Here is a 25931-nt window from a genome sequence, read left to right on the forward strand (position 1 = left end):
AAGAAGGAACCCTGAGGTATGTGTGGGGGGGGACTGAGCCAAGGTCACCCGGGGCACCCCAGGATGGGACTGACCCTCATGCTTCTCAAGGCCCAGGCCAGCCCTGCCTCAAGGCCCTAGCTGTCCGAGCTGCAAACACAGATGCTAACCCTGCTACTTGGGGACCGTACCCAATGGGACTCCCTTCCTGTTGGGGGAAGGGGCCCTGGTGGTCCTGGAGCCACCCTCCTCGTGCAGACTAGTCAACCCAAGTGTTCAAGGTCACAGGCCTAAGACTGACTCCTAGGAAATCTCCTCTCCCTCCTGTCCCAGGCCAATCCCTTCGGACCCAGATCAAAGCTTCCATTTCCCTCCCCACCCCTGTGGGGCTGACCTCACCAGATGGGAAAGAGGGTTCCATTCTTTCTTTCCTGTTCTTCTCCACCTCCTCGCCTCCTCCAATGTGGGAGCTTGTGGCTCACACCGCACGCTGCTGGGGGGACAGGGCACTACTGAATGGGGCAAAGTGGCCGTGGCATCCCCCACAAGGGACAGCTCTGCCCACACGTCTCCCCCCCCTCCACTGCAGCCTGCAGGGTGTCTGCCCCACCCACCCACTCCTCCCAGGTGGGCCTCACTGCTGCCCTGAGGGCCCCTGTTCCTGACCCTGGCTGGGGCACCCCTCGGGCTGTCTCTCCAGAGAACCTACCCTGGCTGGCAGCCCTTGAGGCATGGTTCTCAGTAGCCTTCAGCAGTACACTTCGGCTCCCAGGGCCACACAGGACGACCCCAGCCTGGCCATGCCCAGCCTCACCCTCACGTGGCTGCAGGGGAGCTCCATGGACCCCCCCCCTCCAGCCCACAGGATCCCTAAGAGCTCTCCTTTCTCTCTCCGGAGGCAGCGAGGGTAGGCCCCCTCCAGGGAGATGTCACCCTCTTCCCTGTCGAGCCCAGTCCTGCTGTGGCCCCTTGGGCAGACCCTCCCTGGGAGTGAGGGGGAAGGCCAGGGCCTCTCGTAGGAAGCTGGACATGGAGGTTCAGAAGCCAGGGTGCCCAGCAGACCCCCAGACTAGCTCACGAGAGCTCCCGGACACAGATATGAATGCCCTGCCCAGGAGCAGGGGCGCTGGACCCTGGAAGGGTGAGTGGCAGCCACTGCAGGCCTTGTGCTGCCTCCCTGCCCTCCAGGTGGAACCTGGGCCCGGGTTTAGGGACTTCCTGGGTGTGAGTCTTAGAGTTAAGTGGGGTCCCAGCCCTGCCCACTGAGCAGGGTTGGAGGGTACTGGCCTGGCATGGGAGGCACTCACCCCCTCCTCTCCACCTGGCCAGACACTTGGGGGCCGAGGGCCCCCAACTCCCTGCCCCACCCTGCCCAGCTCCCCACGAGGCTTTTTGCTCATGTTCCTGTTGGTGACTCACTGTGGCTGAGGAAAAGCTTCTCTCTATTCCTTTCTCATTTTTTTCATGGTTTCTATTTTCCCTGGCAGAGGATGTTGGGCCCAAATCTGATCCATGTGTGAGCCAGCTGAACTCAGGAACATTCCCAGGGAAGTGACGTTCCTCAGACCACCCGCCCCCCCCAATCCCGGCCTGAGCCTCCCTGCTGGACACACTCAACTGGGGGCCAACAGAGCAAATTCCAAGACAAAGTTTCAAGAATGATGATTCAGAGGCTCACAGAGGACATTTGCGGGTAAGAGCTTGCTTGCTTCATCCCTTCTGCCACCAGGACCAGCCTGGGGACACGTGACACGGCAAGTCTGTGCAGGGACAGGAGGCACAGGGGGCCAGGCTGGGGGCTCAGGTGGGCGGGCTTGCTCTCTGAAGGGACATGGCAGGAGCTGGGAGCTGGCGTGTCGTGGGTGCTGATGTGGTGCCAGGTGCGGCACGGGCACAGTCCTGCTCTGTCTGCACCTTGGGGCTGCGGAGTTGTGAGGTCACTTGGTGCCATCAGATGGCCGGGAGGGCAGAGCTGGGACCCCACCTGAGCGACCAGTTCTTGACATGGTCCCACTGCCCTTTTAAGCATGAACGAGGATGAGCCGGTGAGAAGTGAAGGAAGGGCCTTGAGCAGGAGACACGCAGCCCCTCCCTGAGTCCTGCCTGGTCCCCAGGCTGAGCCAGAAGCCCCTGCAGTGTCCCTCAGGCTGGCCACAGCTGCGTGCCGACCCAGGGCTTCCTGACGGGCTCGTCCTCTTTCCCTTTGGTCCAAGCTCTGCACTCTGCCCGTCGACCACCCGGTGGGGGGGGGGGGGGGTGGGCGCTGGGTTTTCCCAACGACCTCACCAGGTCAAACCCTCACAGACCACCGTGGCTCAGGGCTCTGCTGCTAGGCTTGACCGTGGAGTCCAGGCGTGCATCTTCGGGCTTCCGCATGTCTTCTGCCCTGGGAGCTCTGGCCGCAGGTGCGATGCCCGTTTGGCGCCAGCCAACATCTGCCCTTCTAGAAGCCTATGGAAACACCAGGCCTGCCATGTGATGATTTCCTGTGCCTGCACCCATGACAGAAACGATCTACTGTGGGATTCTCTGAACTTTGCTGGCAACCATGCAGATGACCTGGGCTGGTCCTGACATTCTCTGCCCAGTATATGTGCCCCCAGGTCCATGCGGTGGCTGGAGCCACTGGATAGAGTTTAAAAAGCAGTTCTGGTAGGAGGAGCGAGGGAACGGCTGTTTGTCCTCGCTGGGATCTGAGCTGCTGGGGAAGCAGTGTGTGTCCAGAGGTGAGGCAGTGCTCACTGCAAGAAACAGTAAAAGTGGTTGGTGGGGGGGGGGGACACAACCAGGGCCATTAGTGCCCCCCCATCAGTGCCGAGGGACTGTTCCCACGGCATATCCCAGCACACAGCTTGGTTGGGTTGGATTGGGTTGAAGGCACACGTCCTCTCCCCCAGCTGGCTCTTCAGGGGTGGAATCTGGTTCACTTTGCCTTCGTGGCCCCCACATCTTCCACATGGAGCTGGGTTCACAGGCACTGCCCCTAAAATCATCCCTCAATCTGATCTGGCTTAACCTGCAGCTGCACCATTTTCAGGAGAGGCCAGATAAGTGGACTGCTGGGACCTAAGTGATCCCCAGGCCACCAGGAGGTAGGCGTGGGCAAGAAACCCTTGACCTTGTACGGAAATCACTGTGGGACTGCTGAGCCCCATTCCTGGGAATTATACACACACTTTAATAAAATGGAAAGGACTGCCCCCTCTCAAACTTGCCCTCCTGGGCCAGGAGCTGGGGGAGGGGCGTTGCCTGGAGACCCCCTACTCCAGCAAAGCAGTTGGAGGGCACCCAGGGCACTTCTGCACCTGCCTCCCACCAGAGTGAGGCCCCGAAGCACCATCCCTCCCCGCGAACCAGCACAGGGCCCATGCACCCGGGAAGTTAGCCGTCTGAAAGAAAGCTGTGACAGTTGGCAGAGCTGCGGGCCAAGCCTCCAGAGAGAGGGAAGGGTGGGCTCGCCCTGAGATTGGGGCGGGGGACGGGGGAGGGGACGATCTCGGAGGCCAGACGCCGCGGCTGGGCTCTGCCGTCAGGGCTCCGGACCCCTCCGGGCAGGCAGGCCGGGTGCCGGTTTCTCGCCTCCAGGTCCCAGCCGGTTCTGGCGAGGGCGGGGGTGAGGGGCGGGCATCGGACCCCTCGGACCTGCGCCCTCGGGACCTCCCTCCACCGCCCCCCACCCCCACCCCAGGCCCTCCTTCCTAGGCGCAGGCCTCAGGCCCCTGACGGAGGCGGCCCCAGTTACCGCTTCGGAAAGTGCCAGGCGCGCGGCGCCGGGACAGCTCGCCGCCAACCCCCCGCCCTCCTCCGCAGCCCCTCAGTCCACGCCCGGCTCCTCCTCCTCCTCCTCCTCCTTCCCCAGGGGTGGGGGGAGCCGGCTCCGGAAGCCCCGGCGCCCCCGCCCCGGCCGCCACTGGAGCTTTGGAGAGGCGGTCCGCGCGGGAGCGCGCCACGCGGGGCCGGAGCTCCCAGCCGCCGGCAGTTCCTTGGAGGCCCCCGACCACCCCGGAGTCCCCCGCGCCCCCGGCCCCCACGCGAGCCCCGGCCATGGCGGCCGTGCGCGGGGCGCCCCTGCTCGGCTGCCTCCTGGCGCTGCTGGCGCTGTGCCCCGGGGGGCGCCCGCAGACGGTGCTGACCGACGACGAGATCGAGGAGTTCCTCGAGGGCTTCCTGTCGGAGCTGGAGGCCGAGACCCGGGAGGACGACATGGAGGCCCCACCGCCCCCGGAGCCCACACCGCGCGTCCGCAAAGCCCAGTCGGGGGGCAAGCCGGGGGAGCCCCCGGGGGCGGCCAAAGAGGGTAAGACCCCCGGGGGCGCGCCTGGGGGAGGCCCACAGAGTGATGGGGGGCCTTGGGGCGCCCTGCACCTCAGGTGAGAATGGCAGGGCTTTGGCAGCTGTCCAGCCTGCCCGGCGTGAGCAAGGGCTCTGGAAGGCAGGAGAGAGCCCAGATGTCTGGCGGGACCCGGTGCCAGGCAGAGGTCAGTGCTGGCTTGTGGCCCTTTGCGCATGGAGGCACCTCCCGCAGCTCTGCTGCCCAGTGGTTTGGGTCGTCAGGGTCTCACACCGCCAGCCCCCAGAGGGGCGAGGATTGAGCCCCCTGGGGACATTGCTGCCCCCTCCCCAGACCTGTCCTGTGAACTGCCCTAATGCCCTAGGCAGGCCTGTTTGTGGCACACCCTGGCCATGCCCGCGCCTCCACCAGAGTCCCAGCCTCAGACTTTCCTTGGGAGGCCTCCCCTTCCGGGAACACAGAGGCAGGTGAGGGGCTGTGAAGACCCCTCCCCACAAGGCAGCCGGGAGCAGCGGGCAGAGTGGTTTCCGTGGCCGTGTGACTTAGACGAGGTGGTGTATTACCGGGGCGGCCAGCCCAGGGGCCTCTTACATAATCCACTGTCAATAAATCTCAGCTGTTTATGGTGGCTTTCTTGGGGGGGCAAGGGTCCTGTTGATCTCCCTCTCCCAGAAGACTCGAGGGTACCGTCCATCATTCCCGAGGTCAGCTGCCCCTCCCCTGGGTCTCCTTCTAGATCTTTCCTGGCTCCTTCCCCTCCCCTTGGGGGGCGGGTCCTAGGACATGGCCTCCCCCCACCTCTACTTCACATTCCAGACTCGCTGTCCTGGCCTCTGGGATGCCACTGTGGCGGCCCCATTTCTCCTGACTGTGTGCATTTTGTAAATGTTTCTGTGTTTAGGCCTTGTGGCCACTGTCCCCCATTAAGTCCTGCACAGCATTTACTGGGGGGCTGGGGGATTCGCACAGACAGCCCCCTGCCCTGCTCCCACTTCCTCCACAGACTCTGAGATGGGTGAGCAGCTACAGTGCCTGCCAGTCCGTCCGTCCTCTGTGTGGCCCCAGGACCCCCTACCTACCCCAGACCCCTTACTTCTTGAAGGGACATGAGTGGCCCTTTTCTCTGAAGCTTTTCTTGCCCCTGCAGGGAGCTTCAGGGAGGCTCCAGACCCATGTCTTCCAGTGCATGTGACAGCTGGCGGGGATAAGACCTCCTCCCCCTTTAGGCCGGGCCACCCCCCAGGCCTGGGTGGCTGAGTCATGTCTCTGCCCCTTCCGTGCCCGGCACAGTGTAACGCTCCCTGGCCAGCTGACTGGACATGTGGGGGAGAAGAGGATGATGAGGGTCCTCTGTTGAGTTTGGCAGGTGGGAGGGTGAGGGCCTGTGTCCTGGGCCAAGATACGGTGTTGGCAGCAGAGACTTGCAGACGTTAGGCATGGGTTCCAATCCCAGCTCCTCCATGAGGCCAAGTGACTTAATCTCTCAGTTTCCCAGTCCAAGAATCAGGACCAAAGGAGGCCATGTGCGTAGGTTGTGGGCACCTTGGGGCAGCCATGTGGGGCATAGAGTGAGGACTCCGTTGATTTGACCTCAATCTGCATTTACGACAGCACCTCTGGAAAAGGCCAAAGACAAAGGGAAGAAAGGGAAAAAAGCCAAAGGCCCCAAGTCGGCCAAGCAGCCCCTGGAGGGGCCCCTCAGGCCACCCAAGAAGCCCAAGGAGAAGCCACCCAAGGCCACCAAGAAGCCCAAGGAGAAGCCACCCAAGGCCACCAAGAAGCCCAAGGAGAAGCCACCCAAGGCCACCAAAAAGCCCAAGGAGAAGCCACCCAAGGCCACCAAGAAGCCCTTGGCCGGGAAGAGGCCCCCCACCCCGATCCCCTCAGAAGAAACCCCATGGTGGCCATTGCCCCTGCCTCCCAGCTCCAGCCCTGAGATGCTGCCCCAGGAGGGAGGTGTGTGTGGGCCCCTCCTGGGGTTGTGGGGCTTTGACCTCCCAGGCTACTGGGAGGTGGGGGGGTTCCCTGGGCTCGGCTTCCTGCAGATCCCAAGGGCCACTTGGACAGGGTGGGCTCTGGAGCCTCGTCATTGTCATGAACGTAGCAATTGGGTGGGAGCCCCCTCGGTGCAGCGGTCACCCCTCACCCCGGCCCAGTAGGGGGTGCTTGGCAGCCTCATGGCCGGGCTTTGCCATCTACTGTCCTGGTATATGTCCCCTGAGCCCCACCGGAGCCATCCTCCTGCATGTTGTTAGACCAGACAGCAGGGCCTGGGCTTCCTGGAAAGCCCTCCAGCTCTCTGACTGTGGGGGCGCCATCAGGGTGGCCAAATCCAGAGCGGCCCAGGCCTCCTGGGAGCCATGTCAGGCGTCGGGCACTGTCGGCAGGACCCAGGTCTGGCTCCATGCACAGCGAGGGCTCAGGGCAGGCTTCCCATCCACCTGCCTCTGGGGTTTCTGTTGCAGAAGGGGCCCTCCCAAGTCCTTGGCCAGGTCCGGGAGAAATGGATTTGGATCGCCAGTCTGGTGAGTGGGAGATACTCACTTGGCTCTGGGGAACCAATTGCCTTGGCCGGCTGGGTTTCCAGGATGGGCCCGGGCAGGGGCATCTGTGAGTGTCTTCAACAAGGCACCCATGAGCATTTCCCACAGAGCTGGAGGAGGAGACCGAGCCGCCCACATTGGACTACAATGACCAGATAGAGAGGGAGGACTATGAGGATTGTGAGTAGGCCCCCCTCTGCCCCCATCTGGACTGTGACCCCTGGCCTGGGGACCCACCACCGGTGGTCGGTTCACCTGGGGCCCTGCCCTCCCGGCCCCACTGCTGTCTGGGGCGGTGGGGGGGGAGGAGTTGGACTGGCTCAGAGCCCACCCTCCCCCTCAGTTGAGTACATCCGGCGCCAGAAGCAGCCCCGGCCACCCCCAAGCAGGAGGAGGCCCGAGCGGCTCTGGCCTGAGCGCCCTGAGGAGAAGGCTGAGCCAGCTGGGCCGGGGCTCGAGGCCCCCACGGAGAGGATCGGTAGGATGGGGGCAGCTGGGGGGGAGGGAAGGGTGCCAGGCACAGAGGGAGAGGGCTCCGGACCCACCCCTGCCTCCCACCTCCACAGAGCCTCCTCTGAAGCCTCTGCCGCCCCCGCTGCCTCCTGACTATGGGGATGGTTACGTGATCCCCCACTATGACGACAGTGAGTGCCCTGCCTGCCACACCCCTGGTTCCAGTAGCTCAGTGGGAGATGCATCCCCAATGCCCTGCCACCCCTCCCCTCCATGCCCACTTGGGCTCGCAGCCCAGTCTGCTCTCCTCCCTTGGGCTGGTGCCTCCAGGCCCCCCGGGGTTTCCCTCTCTGTCCTGTGCTCCTATCCTGTGGGCTGAGGCCAGCACCTTTCTCTCCCTCCTGCATCCCCTTCTATGGGGGCCTGAGTCTGTCCCCACCCTTGACCTGCCCCCAGGGTCCCCAACAATCTCTTGGCCCCAGCTCAGCTCTCACTCAAGTCTGCCCCCTCCTGGCCACAGGTGTCAGGTGTTACTTGAGGCCCGTCCTGCGTGTGTCCCACCCCCTGCCCAGCCTGGCCTGCCTTTCCCCAGGCCAGGCCCTCCCAGGCCAGGCTGGTGACTTCCCAGGGTCTTGCCCATTCTGTCTGTGACTAGCTGGCCTCCCCTCAGGAGCCCCTCCCTCCTCATCTCTGTCTAAAGGCCCACCCCGATCCCACTTCCTCACCTCGCCCTCCATCCTGTCCAGTCTCTGGCTCACAGTGGGGGCCCTGGGGCAGCATCTGGGCCACCTCAGCAAGGCTCTCCCTCCCCACAGTGGACTATTACTTCGGGCCTCCCAGACCCAGGAAACCCGACACTGAGCTGGACACAGATGAAGAGAAAGAGAAGCTGAGTGAGTGGAAACAAGCTGTTCCCACCGCCAGCCCAACGCCCAGTGCAGGCCTGCCCCCCACGCCTGCCCCCTGCCCCCGGTGCAGGCCTGCCCCCCACCCCAGCCCCCTGCCCCCGGTGCAGGCCTGCCCCCCACCCCAGCTCCCTGCCCCCAGTGCAGGTCTGACCCCAGCCCCCTGCCCTCACCCCCACATCCATGCCCCCTGAAGCCTGGGGCTAAGATGACAGGCTTCTTCCACCTTCCACCATTCAGAGAAACCCAAAAAGGAGGGAGGTGGCCCCAAGGAGGAGGAGACAGATGACAAATGGGCCATGGAGAAGGGCAAGGACCACAAAGGTGTGTGCCCGGGGGCTGGACCCATACAGCTGGGATCCCTGTGGGAGAGCAAGTGGATTCCTGAGGCTCCAGGATCCTCTGCCCCACTTCCTCCCTTTGTTGCCTCCAGGACCCCGGAAGGGTGAGGAGCTGGAGGAAGAGTGGGCTCCAACAGAAAGAGTCAGTGAGTGAGGGGCCCGGAGGCTGCAGATGGATGTGGGGGGCTGGGGAATGAGTGGGGGTTGGGGGTTGGGGGCTGGGGTGTGGAGGGGGCTGCAGATGGGTGTGTGAACTGGAGGGTATGTGGGGTGGCTGGGGCTGTGTGAGGGTGCTGAGAGGTGGGTATGGGGGCTGGGGTCCCCACAGCGGCAGCAGGGTAAAGGAGGTGGGGGCAAAAGACCCAAAGCCACATGTGGGTCGCAAACCTGGATTTCCTGATGGTGCTTCAGGTCTCCAGAACTCTTTCTTGCTCTTAAATTCTTGGGGCCCAGAAGGGAGGGAGAGGTGCTGGAGTGTCTCTGCCCTGGGATGAAGCCTAGGGGACAGAACTCACACCACAAGGTCCTGATATGGATGATGCCTGTGAGTGGCTGAGCTCTGGGGTGGCTGTTGCCTGTGGTTTCATGTGAGCCCATGGCCCTTTGGAGCTGGCATCATCTGCCCACGCTCCAGATGAGGAAGCCGAGTCCCAGCAGGGGAAGCACATGTTGAGGTGGAGCCGCCCTGACTGGCGTCTCCTGATGTAAGGGGGGTGGGCTCTGGGCTCCTTGTTCTGGGTTTGGTGGAGGGAGTGACCAAGCCAGTGGGCCACCATTCTTCGGGTGCTATGTCCCCAGAGTGTCCCCCCATCGGGATGGAGTCCCACCGCATTGAGGACAACCAGATCCGGGCCTCCTCCATGCTGCGCCACGGCCTGGGGGCCCAGCGCGGCCGGCTCAACATTCAGGTGGGTGTTGGGATGGGCCCATCTTGCGGCTGGGCGCGGGGCTCTTGCAACCGCTCATTCTCCCCACTGCCCCCAACAGGCCGGTGCCACCGAGGACGATTACTATGACGGGGCGTGGTGTGCTGAGGATGACGCTCAGACCCAGTGGATCGAGGTGGACACCAGAAGGACCACCAAGTTCACAGGTGTCATCACCCAGGGCCGTGACTCCAGCATCCAGTACGTGAGGGGTGGATGGGACATTCCAGGGGGCCATTTAGGGGCCCTGTCCCCAATCACCCCTCCGTGGCACGTAGTGGGCAGGGGAGCCACTCCCAGGGCCAGCTCAAGCACCATACAGTCCTGCTAGCTCTTAAGTTCTCAGGTCCGGAAGAAGGGGCTTCGGCTCCTGAGTGCCCGGGACCTGGGGCAGGGAAGGCAGCCTTGCTCTGACCGCCATCTGCTCCCCAGTGACGACTTTGTGACGTCCTTCTTCGTGGGCTTCAGCAACGACAGCCAGACGTGGACGATGTACACCAACGGCTATGAAGAAATGGTGCGCACCCAAGCTGTCAGCTCTGCGCCCACCATCTGGGCTGAGGGTGGGCTCTTGGCAGGGGTGGGGGGCTACTCTGAGGTCAGCCTCTCCCCAGACCTTCCATGGGAACGTGGACAAGGACACACCTGTGCTGAGCGAGCTCCCAGAGCCAGTGGTGGCCCGCTTCATCCGCGTCTACCCACTCACCTGGAATGGCAGCCTGTGCATGCGCCTGGAGGTGCTGGGGTGTCCTATGTCCCGTGAGTGCAGGGGGCCGGCAGGGCTCAGAGGGGCGGCTGGGGCCACCTGGGGGCTGGCTGGCACAGCTCAGGACCCTGCCTGTCCCCCCCACCTCCCCCACAGCTGTCCACAGCTACTATACACAGAATGAGGTCGTGACCACTGACAACCTGGACTTCCGGCACCACAGCTACAAGGACATGCGGCAGGTGGGGTGCTTGTTCCCTGGCTCAGAGCTTGTGTCCAGTGCTCCCATCCCGGACACGCCCCCCTGAGAGGGCCGCCAGCCGGTGCTCAGTTGGGGGCCCCTCCCTCTGGCACTAGGACCAGAGAGGGGCTGGGGTTGCCTTCAGGGGCCACTCCTACCACAGAGGCTTTCCCCACCGTGCAGACCAGGATGGTGGAGAGGCCTGGCCCTCCCACAGCCTGGACCGCTTCCACGGGAGGTGGGTGGGGGGCTTCGTAACTCCGTGTTCTCTCCCGAGCCCAGCTGATGAAGGTGGTGAACGAGGAGTGCCCCACTATCACCCGCACATACAGCTTGGGGAAGAGCTCACGCGGGCTCAAGATCTATGCCATGGAGATCTCGGACAACCCTGGGGATCACGAGCTGGGTGAGGGCCCTGTGGACCCCTGGAGGCCTGGCCCTCCCTGGCAGGGATTCGAGGCGAGGCTCTGGCACTGCAGCTGGGCCTCTGCCTGTCTTTGGAGCCTCTCTGGGGTCCCAGTGTGCCTTGCCAGGGCCAACAAGCATCATCTGCCCCCATCCTACTGGGAGTGAGCCAGTCTGGGTCCTTCCTCAGATTCCCCGGGGCGTCAGGAGGCCCGGTGGTTGCTGAGGCTCCTGCCCTTGCAGGGGAGCCCGAGTTCCGATACACGGCCGGGATCCATGGCAACGAGGTGCTGGGCCGCGAGCTGCTGCTGCTCCTCATGCAGTACCTCTGCCGCGAGTACCGAGACGGGAATCCCCGCGTGCGCAGTCTGGTGCAGGACACACGCATCCACCTGGTGCCCTCACTGAACCCTGATGGCTACGAGGTGGCAGCACAGATGGTAGGTGGGTGGGGCGGGGCGGTGGGGGCCAGAAGCTGTGTGGGCGGGTGGGGCAGCGGGGCGGGGCGGGGTGGGAGAGCTGGGCGGGGCCGGATGACACCACACCCACCGGTTCCTCCAGGGCTCTGAGTTTGGGAACTGGGCGATGGGGCTGTGGACTGAGGAGGGCTTTGACATCTACGAAGACTTCCCAGATCTCAACTCTGTGCTCTGGGGAGCAGAGGAGAGGAAATGGGTCCCCTACCGGGTCCCCAACAATAACCTGCCCATTCCTGAACGCTACCTCTCCCCAGACGCCACGGTAAGGCCTGGGGGAGCAGCCCGGACCCTGGGGTCCTGAGCTGTGGACTTGAGGGGTGGGCTGGTGGGTGACCGAGCCAGCACAAGCCTGGGGGGACAGAGGGGGCATGAGTACTGGCAGGGAGGGTAATAGAGGCTACAGCTCAGATGCACGCCCTGGCCACCCCCAGGTGTCCACAGAGGTCCGGGCCATCATTGCGTGGATGGAGAAGAACCCCTTCGTGCTGGGGGCGAACTTGAACGGCGGGGAGCGGCTTGTGTCCTACCCCTACGACATGGCCCGAACACCCACTCAAGAGCAGCTGCTGGCCGCGGCCATGGCAGCCGCCCGGGGAGAAGATGAGGATGAGGTGTCTGAGGCCCAGGAGACCCCAGACCACGCCATCTTCCGCTGGCTGGCCATCTCCTATGCCTCTGCCCACCTCACCATGACCGAGCCCTACCGGGGAGGCTGTCAAGCACAGGACTACACCAGTGGCATGGGCATCGTCAACGGGGCCAAGTGGAACCCCCGGTCTGGGAGTAAGTTAGCCTGGGAGGGGCAGAGGCGGGGGACGTGGCAGGGCGCGGGGCTGACTGCGGTTCCATGTCTGCCCCTGGCGCAGCTATCAATGACTTCAGCTACCTGCACACCAACTGCCTGGAGCTCTCCATCTACCTGGGCTGTGACAAGTTCCCTCACGAGAGTGAGCTGCCCCGGGAGTGGGAGAACAACAAAGAGGCCCTGCTCACCTTCATGGAGCAGGTGGGGGCGCGGCAGCATGTGGGCTGGGTGGGGGTCGCGGGGGAGCCCTGTCCAGAGGGGCAGGGACCGGACAGGGGAGCCGCTGGAATGGGTGGGGCCTTGGCATGCATGTCCACACTTGCCTCCTCCTGCAGGTTCACCGTGGCATTAAGGGGGTTGTGACGGACGAGCAGGGCATCCCCATCGCCAATGCCACCATCTCCGTGAGTGGCATCAACCACGGTGTGAAGACAGGTACCTTGTCTGCATGCGGGTACGGGCAAGCAGATCCATGTGGTAGTGGCGAGGCAACGCCCGGCAGAGCCCTGATCCCCCGTGTCCCCACCGGAGGGTCTACCCTGGGCATAGGGAGGGCCAGGAGTTTGGGGGGGGGGGGGGGCATCTCAGAGAGGAGGGCTGGAGGCTGGGGGTACGGGAGAGTCCAGGGCAGCAGAACCCGTCCTCCCTGTGCAGCGGGCGGTGGCGATTACTGGCGCATCCTGAATCCGGGTGAGTACCGTGTGACGGCTCACGCGGAGGGCTACACCCCGAGCGCCAAGACCTGCAACGTGGACTATGATATTGGGGCCACCCAGTGCAACTTCATCCTGGCCCGCTCCAACTGGAAGCGCATCCGGGAGATCATGGCCATGAACGGGAACCGGCCCATCCCGCACATTGATCCGTCGCGCCCCATGACACCCCAGCAGCGGCGTCTGCAGCGCCGCCGCTTGCAGTACCGGCTGCGCATGCGCGAACAGATGCGGCTCCGGCGCCTCAACGCCACCGCGGGCCCCACCACACTCGCGGCGCCGACACCAGTCACCACGCTGCCCCCCACCCCCTCCCCCACCTTCAGCCCTTCACCTGCCCCCAGCTCCAGCCCGGGGCCCTGGCACTTTCCACCCGAGACCACCACAGCGGGCTGGGAGGAGTCGGAAACGGAGACGGAGACCTACACGGAGGTGGTGACGGAGTTTGGGACAGAGCTGGGGCCCCAGGAGGAGGAGGAGATGGAAGTGGACGAGTTGGAGGAGGAGGAGGAGACAGTCATGGGTCCAGATTTCCCATTCACCACAGCCGAGACCTACACAGTGAACTTTGGGGACTTCTGAGCACAGGTCGGCCCACATCCAAGCCCTCGCCACCACAGGAGCCCCAGCCATCGGCGTGGGCTTGGCCAGGAGGGGGCCCAGTCGGGCGTGAGATCTCAGAGCCCGGGTCTGGGAGGTGCTCCTGCCCGGCCTGCCAGCCTCAGACACAACAGGCACGGCGGGGCGGGGGGTGGGGCACACTTGTCAGCCACCTGCCCGACCACACCAATAAAGCAAGCTCACAGCACACGTGTTGCTGGGGAGGGGAGGAGGGGGGTATGTTGGCCAGGGGCCAGGTCTGCAGGAGCTCAACGCCAGCACAAGGTCAGGCTTTTATTACAAAGCACCCCCTGCTGTGGTGCCAACACTGTGGGGAAAGGGTGGCCGGGGTCTCTGTGAGTCAGGGGTCCAGACCCAGGCCCCCCAGGTCCTCCTCCTCAGCTCCGAAGCCTGAGAAGCTGATGGGCTGGCAGGCCAGGCTGCGCAGATTCACGAGACAGGCGGTCTGCGTGCTGCTGAAGTCAGGGACAGCCACCAGCAGCACCCTCTGGTCCTCTGGGCCTGCAGAGAAGCCACACAGGCGCCCCCTCAGGTTCTGGGTGGGCCTGGCCTCCAAGGGAAGTCACCAGAAGCAAATAGGAGTTCCCCATCAGCACCATGGGAGTGCTGGCCACAGAAGCTCCTTCTGGCCAGATGCAAGGGCCCAAGACAGCAGGACGGTCAGAGGCTAAAGCCATGCTGACCGGGGTGAGCGTGAACACCACTGCACACGTGTGGGCCGTTTCAGCCCCCACTCAGCCAGTGGGCCACCGGGCAGGCTGCCTAACCCCACGGGGCCTGGGGACTCCGGTGCGGCCTTTTCTGCGAGCCCTGCCCTCTCATGACAGCCCAGGCCTGAGGCCCCCAGAAGAAAGGACTTACCTCGGAAGATTTTAGAGCCAAAGCTGGGGGTGTTCCCACAAAAGTAGACATGAGGACACTCGGGAAAGATGAATGGGTCTGTCTTGTAGAAGGGGTAGCAACCTGGGGAAGGCCCACAGTGGTTGCGGCTTCTGGGCTCGGCACCACACACGGCCAGGGTGGGGTCCTCCTCACCGAGCACCACAGCCCACCCGCTCACACACACTCAGGCTATGCTGGTAGCAGCCCTGCCTGCTAGGGTCCAGACATTGCCACATGAGCCTGGGGACAGGTGAACGTGCCTGCCACCTTTGCCCTCCTGGGCGGCTCTGTGGCAGCGTGCGAGGCTCTGACCAGCCCAAACTCCTGATATGCTCCCAGTGGCCTTCAGCCCTGAGGGAAAGCTCCAGAGTACCTTCCGGAACGAGGGCCAAGCATCTGGACTTTTCCTTAGATAGGTCAAGGCAGGATTGCTGGGTACAAATGATGCCCACCCTCCAAGCACACAGGCCCCCCCATTGGGACCCTCTTGGCCCTTGACCCCATTACCTAGCGTGTCAGGGGCCGTGGGGCTGATGTGACGGATACGCAGCGTCCACTCCAGTATCTCCAGGTGGTCCTCCATGCTGCTGTACCGGAAAATGTCGCTCACATTCTGTCCTGATGTCCCTAGGAATCTGCAAGGCAAGGCTCAGCTGATCCTCACCCTGGGGGCCAGCAGCTGTACCCCCACAGGGCCCAGAGCTCCCCCTGCATTCTCATGGCTGCTGTCCCAGGCCAACTTTGACAAAGACACTAGGTCCTGGCCCACTGCAGCCCTGGACCCAACCCTCCCCTCCCAGTGCCACCGAGGCAAGAGGCCAGTGCTCAGCCGGGGTGTGGCCGCAAGTGGCTACCTGACTCCATCAATGGTGGCCTGGTAGGGGTTGGTGACCAGCTGGAGGGTGGAGTAGGCAGTGGCCAGCGGGAACATGCAGGGGTGCAGGGGCTGCTGGGGGAGTGTGTAGTTGGTTGGGTCAAATTCTCCCGGCATCACATCCACAGGTACCGAGGCCTGAAGGCATAGGGAGGGTCAGGGGAGCTTTGTAAGGCCCGGCGCCCTCCATATGTGGCCCCTCCAGATCTCACCCACCCCTCCCCCGGCCCGCCTTCCGGTGCCCAGCTGCAGCCTCAGAGACCCCAATGTCATCACCCAGCTGGCCCCCAGCTCACTCACACTCAGTTGCAGGAGGATCTCATCCAGCATCTTGACGGCCTCCACGCTGGCTGCCTGGGTTTTCTTGGTTAAGTACTTGGCCTGGGGATACGAGTCAATAGGCTGTGAGGCCCCTGCTGCCGGGTGTGGTTAGGGTCTGCACCACGGGCTCCCATGGCCTCAGAGTGGGGCCTGAGCAGAGGTCCTGGCATCACCGCAGGGCACGTCCCACCAGACATGTGAGGCCCTGGACCCCAACTCTCCCGGGGGAAGGAGGAGCTTGAATGCAGGCAGGCAGGCACTGTACCTTGTTGATGGAGTCTCTGCTCTGGGTGTTGTGGCTCAGGAGGTTCCCAGCCAGGATGACCCGGGACACGTGCGCGGCACTGCACTGCTCCCCCTCGTCCCCCAGCTGCCCGGTCACCACATCCACCAGCAGCTGGGTGCCCAGCAGGCTCTCGCCCCCACCTCCACCCAGGCCCAGGCCAGACACCAGCAGCACAAACCTGCGGGAGAAGTTGGGGTCCTCGTGGGTGCCCAGATGGCAGGTGTCCCCACTCTGCACCCACCCTGGCCGCCATCACCGGTGAGCGGGGGACATGCAGCCCGGCACCTGTGATTTCCCGGGACCACCAGCCGGGCCCCTGTGCACCTGCTCCTCACCTGTCTGTGTCAAGGCAGGGTGCGGGCTCCTGAGGAGCAAGCTCTGCAAAGCAGTGGTCCTCCACCAGAAACTTCCCAGTGTCTCTCACGGAGCCGAGCACGGCCAGGACCGTCCCTGCAGAGCAGTGCTGTCAGCCTCCAGGAGGGAAGCCCAAGAACCACTTCCTTCCAGTCACTCACAATGCAAAACTGGCCAGTTCTCCTGTGCCGCGCTGGCAAATGATCACCTAGGACTTGGGACCGAGTGTGCTTCCCAGGGTCACAGCCTCTGGGTGGAGGCAGGAACACTGGCGCCCCCCTCAGGCCTCACCCACTGTCTGACCCTGAACCCAGCGCTCCAGGGAGGCAGGAACGCGCCAGCACCTGTGTGCACAGGCCACCCCTCCCGCCCCTACCTGTGACCAGCTTGCACACATCAATGGTGCCTTCCAGTTTGATGCGCTGCAGTTCATCTTCCAAGACCAGCTCGTCGTCCGGATGGATGTATTTGCTCCGTGGGGGCTGGGGGAGCAGGTTGTGCTGGAATTCGGAGACGGGAGGTAGTTTTGGGGCTGGAGGCCACCAAGGCTCCTGCGCCCCACAAGTGAGATGGCACGGAGACCCCGACCCCCGATTCCCTGGGACCATGGCAGGAGGTCCCACGGGCGCCCATAGGACGTGTCCCAGGGGAGGCATGCATCAGCCAGGTGGCTCACCTCTTCGCTGATCTCCCGCAGGATGGATGGCTGGAGCGGCATGGCCTTGAACAGGGTCCCCACCACACAGCACTTCTCCCCGGGCTGTAGCTCACACAGCTTCTTTATTTGGACTCCAGCACCTGAGTGTGACGGGCATGAGCTCAGACCACGCAGCCCTCCCAGCCCACCCTGGGGCACTGCAACAGGCCTCACGGAGCCGTGCAGCCCACGGGCCTGGGCTCTGGAGAAGAAAGAGACCTTCGGGGGCAAGGACCCCCAAAACTAGTAGACTCGGTCCCGGGACAGAAGGATCCGGGATATGGTTAGGTCCCTGGATCCCGTGTCCTTATAAGAAAGGCAGACGTGCCAAGGAGGCACCATGAAGACGGAGGCAGAGACTGGGAGGCCCAGGCAGCCACGAGGGACTGGAAGAGGCAAGGAAGGGTCCTCCCTAAGAGCCTCTGGAGGGCGTGACCCTGCCAACACCTGATGTCACACTCCTGGCCTCCAGAACTGAGATCACATTTCTGTTGTCCTAAGCTGCTCAGTTTGTGGCTTTGTCATCTGCTGCAGCAAAATGCAATAGGGAACCAACAGTCTTACATCATTTATACCTAACTGTGACACTGGCTCTGAGGAGGAAGCATGCCAACTCTCTGCGCAGCCCTGCCCTAAAAACATCAGAGAGGCACAGTCGGCCAGACTCGCGGGCAGGAGAGAGGGAATGCAAGTCCCAGGAGGCCTGTGGGTTTGTCAGGAGAGACCCTGAGCCTGGGGAAGTGGTGTCCGGACCAGATGGGGTCCTGTGTATGCTGGACCAACCTCTTCCTGAGCCCCTTCTGCCCTGGAGTAACCAAGAACATTCCACAGATCTACATCCCAGGGAGTGGAGGTGGGTAGTTCAAAACAAGAGGAGAGCACCAGCACCAGACAGAAATGGCATGGAAACGTACCCCCAAAGCCTGTCTGCGGGGCCCTCGCTCAGCCCTGGGGGGGGCCGTGCCGAGCAGCGAGTGGAACTTCTCCACGCTGACAACACGCCGGAGTAGATGTTACTGCCCCAACACACAGCTGAGGAAACGGAGGCACAGGGAGATTGAGTGACACGTCCAAGGGTACACAGCTGGGGTCCAACGTGCGCAGCTGAGCACCTGGTAGAGCCACACAGCCCTGTGTCGAGGGCAGGACAGCTGTCCAGCTGGACAGCATGTGGGCACTGGGCCAGGCACCAGCACCAAGAGTGAACACCAAGGCCTGTCCTCACCCTCCGCAAGCTTCCAAACCAGCGGGAGCCAAGGCAAAGGGAACAAGAAAGCCCTGAGGGCTGCTGTGGCCTCTCAAAGCACAGGACAGTAAGCTGAGGTCACGAGGAAAGATGGGGAAAGAGCGTGCCAGGCAGAGGCGATGCCAACACTGAGAAGGGGTTCAGCGTGGTCAGGAAACTCAAGAGAGACAGACAAGTCCCGGGACAGGCTGAAGTCTGGTCGGAAAGCCTGGCGACACGCGGAATCCACGCGCAGGGACGCATTCTGGGAGAAGCCAGCTTCAACCCCAGCCAAGGCCCCATTCACCATGGCCGCTGTCTGAACTACTGACCCATCTGTGGGCAGAGTAGGACAGCTGTTTTCTGTCACTGGGCAGCTTTGTTAGCAGGAATGGTGACTGCAAGACAGGTGTGGTACCAGAATGATAGCAGTGACACAGAAACCGAGGAGAATGGAGGAAGCTGCAAGGGAAGCGAGGAAAAGGCCACTGGGAGCCAGAGGAAGGAGCCCCTCATCATGTGAAGAGAGGAAAGGTGACAGCACTCGTGCCTGCAACAGAGACAACAGAAAACATCCTTGGCAGGTGTGATGGTCTAGTTCTCGTGCCTATAATGAAACCAGAGGCGATGCCGTCGGCTCAGTGGGGTGGGACGGGACAGGTGCCTCTGTCCCCCACAGCCTTCCTGCTGCTTCCAGTGTGCAGCCAGAGCTGGGACCACCGAGTCCAGTGCTGGGGGCAAGGAAAATGAGTAAGACACAGTCCCACCTATGAACATTCCAGTTTAAAAACGTAACAGAGGAGTTGAAAACTATATGGAAAGCCACTCTTATAAACAGAAGAATGGAGTGAGGCAGCAAAAGTCAAAGGTGGGGGTCCTGCAGGAGAGAACACAGAAGAAGTGGGGAAAAAAGAAAAGATGTGCCTTGCCCAGGCCCTTTGATTAGGAAAGACAGGAGAGCCCCAGGGCCAGGAGACTCATGCCCAACCAACACGGAAGGTGCAGAGGAGAAGCAGACAGACAGACATCAGCGAGCACACAGGAAGCCCCCTAGAGAGGCGGTGGGTGTCTTCACGGACACCCTGGCTCCCAGTGCCTGGTGGCTGGCCTGCCACACTGAGCCCCTTGCTAGCCACAGCATGGACACACAATCTGAGCTCAAGAAAAGGAAAAACGTACGCTTACACCAGTGAAATCATCACAGCTACACCAGAGCTCAGCCCCATCTCACCCAGCCTTGGAACTAAACCTCACTCTAAACCTAGCAATTCCTAAGCTAATCCTCATGACTACCTGAAGAAGAAACTGAGGCACAAAGAGGTTTACACTCCCAAGATAACTGAGAAGTGGGATAAACTGAAGAAGGTTCCAGCTCTACCAGGTCCCTCATAAGACATTTCTGAAAACTCCAGGGACCCTCTGGGCTGGTGGGGAGGAAGCACTTCCCCGAATTCATCACTTACCCCAGTGCTGTTTGGCCCGGCTCACCAGGAAGGGCCTCATTTGGATGAGGCGGGTGGCATAAATGTGGGCATACTGCCGGCTGAAGCTGCGCTCCCCCAGCCGGAAGGGCTGCGAGGAGTTGGTGTATGTGGACACAGGCACGCGGGCGAAGGTGGCATTGCTGGCTGACGGCGGGGAGAGCAGAGTATGGGCCCTCTGGGCAGCCTGCTCAGAGAACATGGCCGCGCTGGATGCGTCCAGACCTGGTGCTCACGCCAAGGAGGAGGCAGTCACTGTGAACACACAGACGTGTCCCTGCAACCCCTGCCCACTCCATGGCTTTCCTGGTGTGTCTCCATTGCACCCATGGGTACTAGGAGAGGAGGGGAGAGCTGCGGCTCTCCCCACACATGGTTCAGGATGGCACCTGGAAGTCAGCTGTGCTGGATACCAAAGTGTGCCTTGGAATCCTCATCCAGAAAGGAGAGCTCGGAAATGCTTCTCCCACCCAGAGCTCTCCAAACCTGCCCCAGGTATCCACTGCTGGCCTCGCACCTCCACCTAGACAACTAGCGGCGTCCCAATTCTACCTGCCATCCGCCCCCATCTTGCTCCCCCGCACCTGCCCCATCTCAGGGCATGAGGGCAGTCTCATTATCATATAAGTCTACCATAAAATAATAAGCCTATTTTAAACAAAACAAAATATTAATCGGTCATTCCTTTGCTCAAAAGGCCCTCCGTTTCAGTGACTAAAACCCCAAGTCTCTACTGACATCTGCCCCAGCTCTTCTCCCTCCACTGCCTACAGGTGCAGACTCGCTGGCTCCCCATACCCTGCTCTCCCTGTCTTTGCTAACGCTCACCCTCTCCAACTGCAACCGTCCCTTGGCACTTCTATTTCTCCCATTTTACTGTTTACTGAGCCCCGACCCCGCCTCCCGGCGGCCGCCCAAACCGAACGGAGCCCCGACCCCGCCTCCCGTGGACGCCCAAACCGCACGGAGCCCCGACCCCGCCTCCCGGCAGCAGCCCGGGCTGCACCGAGCCGCGCTCTGAACCACGAGCCCGGTGCAAACCGTCGGACAGTGCACATGGGACGGCCTTCGGTCCCTCCTTTTTCGTGCATGGTTTCAGGGCAGCCGCTAGGTGCCCGTACCCTGCTTGTACCGCACGGCTCTGGGCCGGGGCGGAATCGGACTGACTTCCGGCCCAAACGAGCTGAGCGGGGCCGCAGCCCTGGAAGGAGTCCTGGCCTGCGCTCTAACCTCAGCTTGTCGAATGCAGCAGGGACCCTGAGAGAAGCCGCCCAGCCTCCGCCACGCGCGGACTCGGAACCCCGGCCCCGCCGCCGCCGCCGCCACGCGGGCCGGGGGACGCGGGACCTCACTCACCAAGCCGCGCGCTGCCGGCCACCTCCCGCCAATCCGCGCGCACCACCCCGCCCCTCTCCACGTGCTGCCTCCAGCCAATCACCAAGCTGCCCGCTCCGTCTATCACCTCGGGGCCCGCCCACCTCCCTGGGCTCGCGCGCCCCGCCCCTGACGCCTCTACCAATCACCAACCCGCCCGTTCCGTCCATCACCGTGGGGCCCGCCAATCCGCGAGCGCCCCGCCTCTGGTCGCGCCCCGCGTTTCCCGGACTACGCGGGCCATGGGTGCTGCCAGACCCGAGCGTCCGCGTGTCTCGAGGCCTGTGCCTGAGGTCCGCGGGCGGAGAGCAGAGCTGGGGATTGCGGTCCGGAACAGAGGAGGAGCGCTTCGGGCTAGGGTTAGTGTTAGGGAAGCGGACAGGCCGTGGCCCAGCGTACACTGAACTCTCCTTCATCCTGCACCCGCCCTCAGCTGTCCCGGCGCCGCGCATGCTGCGGGGTGCTCTCCCCTACACGGCACCGAGGCCCGGAGCCAGGGCGCCCTGGCCGCGGAGCTCGCTCCCTCCTTCGCACGCGCAGCCACGGGGCCGGTCGCACGCACTGAGCGTCATTCCCTGCGCGCCGCTTCCGGTGCCGGTCCGGTCTCCAGGACAACGGGGGTCGTGAGGGCGGGTGACACCCCAGAGCTCCGGCTGCAGGAGGTCCCTCACACTTGCTGCTGCATCGCATGCTGTCACAGCCCGGGGAAGGCGGCGGGGGCCCAGGGCCGGTGCCGTCGGTCGTGGGGGGTGGGGCGGGCTCCCGACGGTGGGGACGTGTTTGTGCGGCATCCGTGAAACGTTTAGAGAATTGTGCTCCTTGCTGCCCCGAGCTCGGGCGCAGACCTGCGGCCCACCGATGCCACGTAGCAGCTGGACCACGGCTGGCAATTGCTAAGTTCTTACTTTGCAACAGAAAGCGAACCCCGGTTTGTTCTCTCCACTTAGGGCTCTTTGGACGTGAAACCAAAGATGTTCTTAAATGTGTAGATACATAAAAGGGCTCAGGGAGCGGAAGGCTCGACAGAAGCTGCGCCTTTGGGAGTGGGCCCCTCAGAGCCTGATAGAGTGTCCCCGGAAAGCCGGGGCTGGGTGGTTGCGCCTGCGGTGCAGGGAAGGGGTCTTCTGTGATGTGCACTCGCGTGTTTTTATGTGCAGTTTTTTATTCTGGAAAAATACCGTTTCACCCGCTGTGAAGTGTCTAGTTCAGGGGCATTAAATATATTCACAGTGTTGTGCAGCCATCACCACCACCCATCTCTGGATCCGTTTCATTATCCCAAACTGAATCTCTGTCCCCTTAACACAGTAATCCCCCACTCCCTCCCCCCCCCCCCCCCCCCCCCCCCCGTCTCCATTAATTCCAATTTGCTGTCTGTCTCTATGAATGAGCCTCTTCTAGGGTACCTCATACAAGTGGAATCATAAGTATTTGTCTCTTTGTATCTGGCTTATCATGTATTTAAGGGGTACATCTTTAAGATACCTCCATATTGTAACGTGTCAGAATTTCTTTCTTTTTTATGGGCCAATAATACTTTGTGGGTACAAACCACCTTTTGTGCATCCATTCAGTTCGTCAATTGACATTTGGCTCGTTTTCATCTTGTGACTACCATGAATAATGCTGCTTATCTACAAGTGCAATTGCTGGATCAAATGGTAATTCCATGTTTAATTTTCTTTTTTTTTAAGAGAGAAACAAAGCATCAGTGAGGGAGGGGCAGAGAGAGAGGGAGACCAAGAATCTTAAAGCAGGTTTCAGGCTCCAAGCTGTCAGCAAAGAGCCCGACACGGGGCCCAAACTCACAAGCTGTGAGATCATGACCTGAGCTGAAGTCGGTCGCTTAACCAACTGAACCACCCAGGCGCCCCTTCCATGTTTAGTTTTTTGAGGACCTCCCCCTACACACACACACAGTTTTCCACAGCTGTTGCACCACTGTGCATTCCCACCTACAGTACACAAGGTTTTTCAGTTTCTCCACATCCTGGCCAACACTTGTTCTTTTCTGGTTTTTTAACGCGAACTCCTTTTTTTAAAAATTTTTAAATGTTTATCTTTTTTTAGAGACAGAGACAGAGCACGAGCCTTTTTTAGAGGCAGAGAGAGAGGGAGACACAGAATTGGAAGCAGGCTCCAGGCTCTGAGCTGTCAGCACAGAGCCCAGTGCGGGGCTTGAAGCCATGAACTGCGAATTCATGACCTGAGCTGAAGTTGGACGCCTAACCAGCTGAGCCACACAGATGCCCCTCTGGTTTTTTGATGGTAGCCATCCTAATCGGTGTGAGGTTGCGTCTCAGTGTAGTTTTTATTTACATTTCCCTAATGATTAGTGACACTGAGTGTATGCACTCTGTTATTTTTTTCATCACCTGTGCCTTTGGTGTCATAGCCAAGAAGTCATTGCCAAATCCAGTGTCATGAAGCTTTCCCCCTATGGTTTCTTCTAAGAGTTTTATAGTTGTAGCTCTTAGGCTTACGTATTTGATCTGTGTAGGATTAATTTTTATATATGATTTTAGGTAAGGGTTCAACTTCACTTTTTGCATGTACATATCCAGTTTCCCCAATGCCATGTGTTGAAAACACTGTCCTTTTCTCATTGAATGGCCTTGGCATCCTTGTCAGAAATCATTTGACCACGCATGCAAAGGTTTATTTCTGGGCTGTTTCACTGGTCTATCCGTCTGTTTATGCCAGTACCACACTGTTTTGATTATTGTAGCTTTGTTGTAGGCTTTGAAATCAGAGTGTGAGTCCTCCCACTGTGTTCTTTTTCAGGATTGTTTGGCTATTTGGGGTCCCTTGAGATTCCATATGGATCTCAGAAAGGGTTTTTCCATTTCTGCAAAAAATATCATTGGGGTTTTGATAGAGATTGCATTTAATCTGTAGATCACTTTGAGTAATACACCTTAACAATACGAAATCTTCTAATACATGAACATGGAATGTCTTTCCAGTTATGTCTTTAGTTTGTCTTGTTTTTCTTCAGCTAAGACAGCAGAAGAGATGATTTGTTGTACACATGTTACATTCAGCCACAAGTGGAAACAGAGTTAGTTCTGAAAGTCACAGGTCCAGGGCAAAGGACTAAAAGGGACTGTTTTGGTATGAGCAAGGCTTGTGCTGTGTCATTGCAATCAGATGATGATGGATGTTCTAGAGCCATTGAATCAATTTCTAGAAAGTAGGCATGCAGTCCAACAATTCGTACCAGCATCCCTGGCCTCTGGCTTTCCTTGTTTCTGCTCCTGCGGCTTCTGTGGGTGCACAAACTAGTGGTTTACTTGGACCTCTGCCTCATGTTTCTTTCTTTCTTTCTTTCTTTCTTTCTTTCTTTCTTTCTTTCTTTCTTTCTCTTTCTTTCTTTCTTTCTCTTTCTTTCTTTCTTTCTTTCTTTCTTTCTTTCTTTCTTTCTTTCTTTCTTTCTTTCTTTCTTAATGTTTATTTTTGAGATAGAGAGCAAATGGGGGAGGAGCAGAGGGAGACACAGAATCCCAAGCAGGCTCCATGCTGTCAGTGCAGAGCCCGATGTGGGGCTCTAACCCACAAACCGTGAGGTCATGACCTGAGCTGAAGAAATCAAGAGTCAGATACCCAACTGATGGGGCTACCCAGGTGCCCCGCCTCATCTTTTACACTTAAGCCTGCGCATTCGCTTCTTCCTCCACTTGGCTTTCATGACGCAGAGGTTTCCAAGAAGATGGTGCTAAGGCTAAGAGAGTATGTCCTTGGCTGTTTTCAGCAATGTATTTTAGTGTCCAATGTACAAGTGTGTCACATTCTTGGTTATGCTAATTCCTAAGTGTTTTGTTCTTTTGATACTATGTAAATGGTTTTTATCTTTATCTTTTTTATTATTTTTTAAGTTTATTTGAGAGAGAAAGTTTGAGTGGGGGAGGGGCAGAGAGAGAGGGGGAGAGAGAATCCCAAGCAGGCTCTGCACCGGCAGCATGGAGCCCCACGTGGGGCTCAAACCCATGAACTGCGAGATCATGACCTGATCCAAAGTCGGACACTTAACCTACTGAGCCACTCAGGCACCCCTTCTTCTTGATTTTAGAGGAAAAGCTTTAAGTCGTTTATAATTGAGTTTGATTTTAGCTGTGGGTTTTTCGTATCTGTATTTTATTACCTAAGGTACTTTCCTTCTATTCTTAGTTTGTTGAGTGGGGTTTTTTTCTTATCATGAAAGGATGTTAAATTTTGTCAAGTACTTTTTCTGCATCAGTTAAGAAAATCTCTGTTAATGCGGTCTGTTACAGTGATCCGTTGTGGTATGGCTAACCATTCTTACATTTCAGAAATAAATCCCACTTGGTGGATTTATGAACCATTTGATGGAGTTACAAAGCAATATTACCATAACACTAGCTGAGTTGGAAAGACACGCTCCTCTGTGGTTTCTCTTTCAGCACACACTCACAGTACTTCTGACATAAGATGTGTGGGTTTTCCACACGTTAAGCAATTCTCTGTGATGCCAGCTGAGTCTCCTCTAGTTCACTTCAATTCTGACATCGTCTTCCTGGAGTTACTGTCAGATCCCACAAGTAAGGGCTCACACCCACAAGACTGTCCCCACTTCAGATGCCAATCTCAAGTTCAAGGTGTAACTTACACTTCTGACCAGTGGGTTATAAATCAGGCTTCTCACAACCCTGAACTTTGGGTTGAATAATTTGCTATAATGGCTCATAGACCTCAGGGAAACACTTATATTTACCATTTTATTATATAAAAGGATATGGCAAGGGAGACTGATGAAGAGCCAAATGAAGGGATATACAGAGTGATGTCAGAAGAGATCGTGAGCATAAGAGCCCCTGCCTCTGTGAAGCCGGACTGTGTCACCTTCCCGGAACATGGATGTTCCCTGGAGCTCTGGGAACCCTGTACTGTAGGGACTTTATCATGTCGTCAAGATCAGTCATTGGCTCACTGTCCAGCCCCTCTCTGCTTCCCAGAGGATTTGCGGGGCAAGGCTGAGCACTCCAAGCTCTTAGTCGTGGCTTCATGTTTC

The 25931-nt window shown here is 60.0% G+C and overlaps 2 protein-coding genes across 5 annotated transcripts; one reads left to right on the forward strand and one right to left on the reverse strand.

Annotated features, from left to right (window-relative positions):
- Positions 1–3887: 3887 nt before the first annotated feature.
- AEBP1 (AE binding protein 1) lies at positions 3888–13595 on the forward strand. Its single transcript, XM_042913033.1, has 21 exons — positions 3888–4276; positions 5882–6226; positions 6736–6795; positions 6922–6993; positions 7157–7291; positions 7380–7457; positions 8082–8159; positions 8412–8495; positions 8605–8658; positions 9311–9420; positions 9500–9639; positions 9871–9955; positions 10053–10197; positions 10301–10386; positions 10668–10791; positions 11034–11230; positions 11352–11531; positions 11701–12052; positions 12136–12275; positions 12410–12509; positions 12729–13595. Exons 1-21 carry the CDS (start codon positions 4024–4026, stop codon positions 13367–13369), a joined length of 3459 nt encoding a protein of 1152 aa, XP_042768967.1. The 5' UTR covers positions 3888–4023; the 3' UTR covers positions 13370–13595.
- Positions 13596–13668: 73 nt separating this feature from the next.
- POLD2 (DNA polymerase delta 2, accessory subunit) lies at positions 13669–21434 on the reverse strand. 4 transcript variants are annotated; one of them, XM_042913064.1, is made up of 11 exons: positions 21302–21434; positions 19511–19783; positions 16802–16923; positions 16502–16625; positions 16107–16221; positions 15751–15949; positions 15465–15545; positions 15145–15302; positions 14798–14925; positions 14270–14371; positions 13669–13909 (listed from the first exon to the last, which is right to left on the reverse strand). In XM_042913064.1, exons 2-11 carry the CDS (start codon positions 19728–19730, stop codon positions 13749–13751), a joined length of 1410 nt encoding a protein of 469 aa, XP_042768998.1. In that variant the 5' UTR covers positions 19731–19783; positions 21302–21434; the 3' UTR covers positions 13669–13748. The 4 variants fall into 4 exon arrangements, with proteins under 4 accessions (XP_042768998.1, XP_042768988.1, XP_042768979.1 ...); XM_042913054.1 differs by lacking the exon at positions 21302–21434 and adding an exon at positions 20885–20914; XM_042913045.1 differs by lacking the exon at positions 21302–21434 and adding an exon at positions 20759–20869.
- Between the last annotated feature and the right edge of the window lie 4497 nt (positions 21435–25931).

The sequence above is a fragment of the Panthera leo genome, chromosome A2 (assembly GCF_018350215.1).
Source record: "Panthera leo isolate Ple1 chromosome A2, P.leo_Ple1_pat1.1, whole genome shotgun sequence".
NCBI classification, from domain to species: Eukaryota; Metazoa; Chordata; class Mammalia; order Carnivora; family Felidae; genus Panthera; species Panthera leo.

Coding starts and splice junctions, on each gene's coding strand:
- AEBP1 (XM_042913033.1), top strand. CDS start 4,024: ATGGCGGCCGTGCGCGGGGCGCCCCTGCTCGGCTGCCTCCTGGCGCTG. Junction 8,496..8,604: donor GAAGGGCAAGGACCACAAAG/GTGTGTGCCCGG, acceptor TGTTGCCTCCAG/GACCCCGGAAGGGTGAGGAG. Junction 11,532..11,700: donor ACCTCTCCCCAGACGCCACG/GTAAGGCCTGGG, acceptor GGCCACCCCCAG/GTGTCCACAGAGGTCCGGGC.
- POLD2 (XM_042913064.1), bottom strand. CDS start 19,730: ATGTTCTCTGAGCAGGCTGCCCAGAGGGCCCATACTCTGCTCTCCCCG. Junction 16,626..16,801: donor TGCGGGAGATCAGCGAAGAG/GTGAGCCACCTG, acceptor TCCGAATTCCAG/CACAACCTGCTCCCCCAGCC. Junction 15,303..15,464: donor AGATCCTCCTGCAACTGAGT/GTGAGTGAGCTG, acceptor CTATGCCTTCAG/GCCTCGGTACCTGTGGATGT.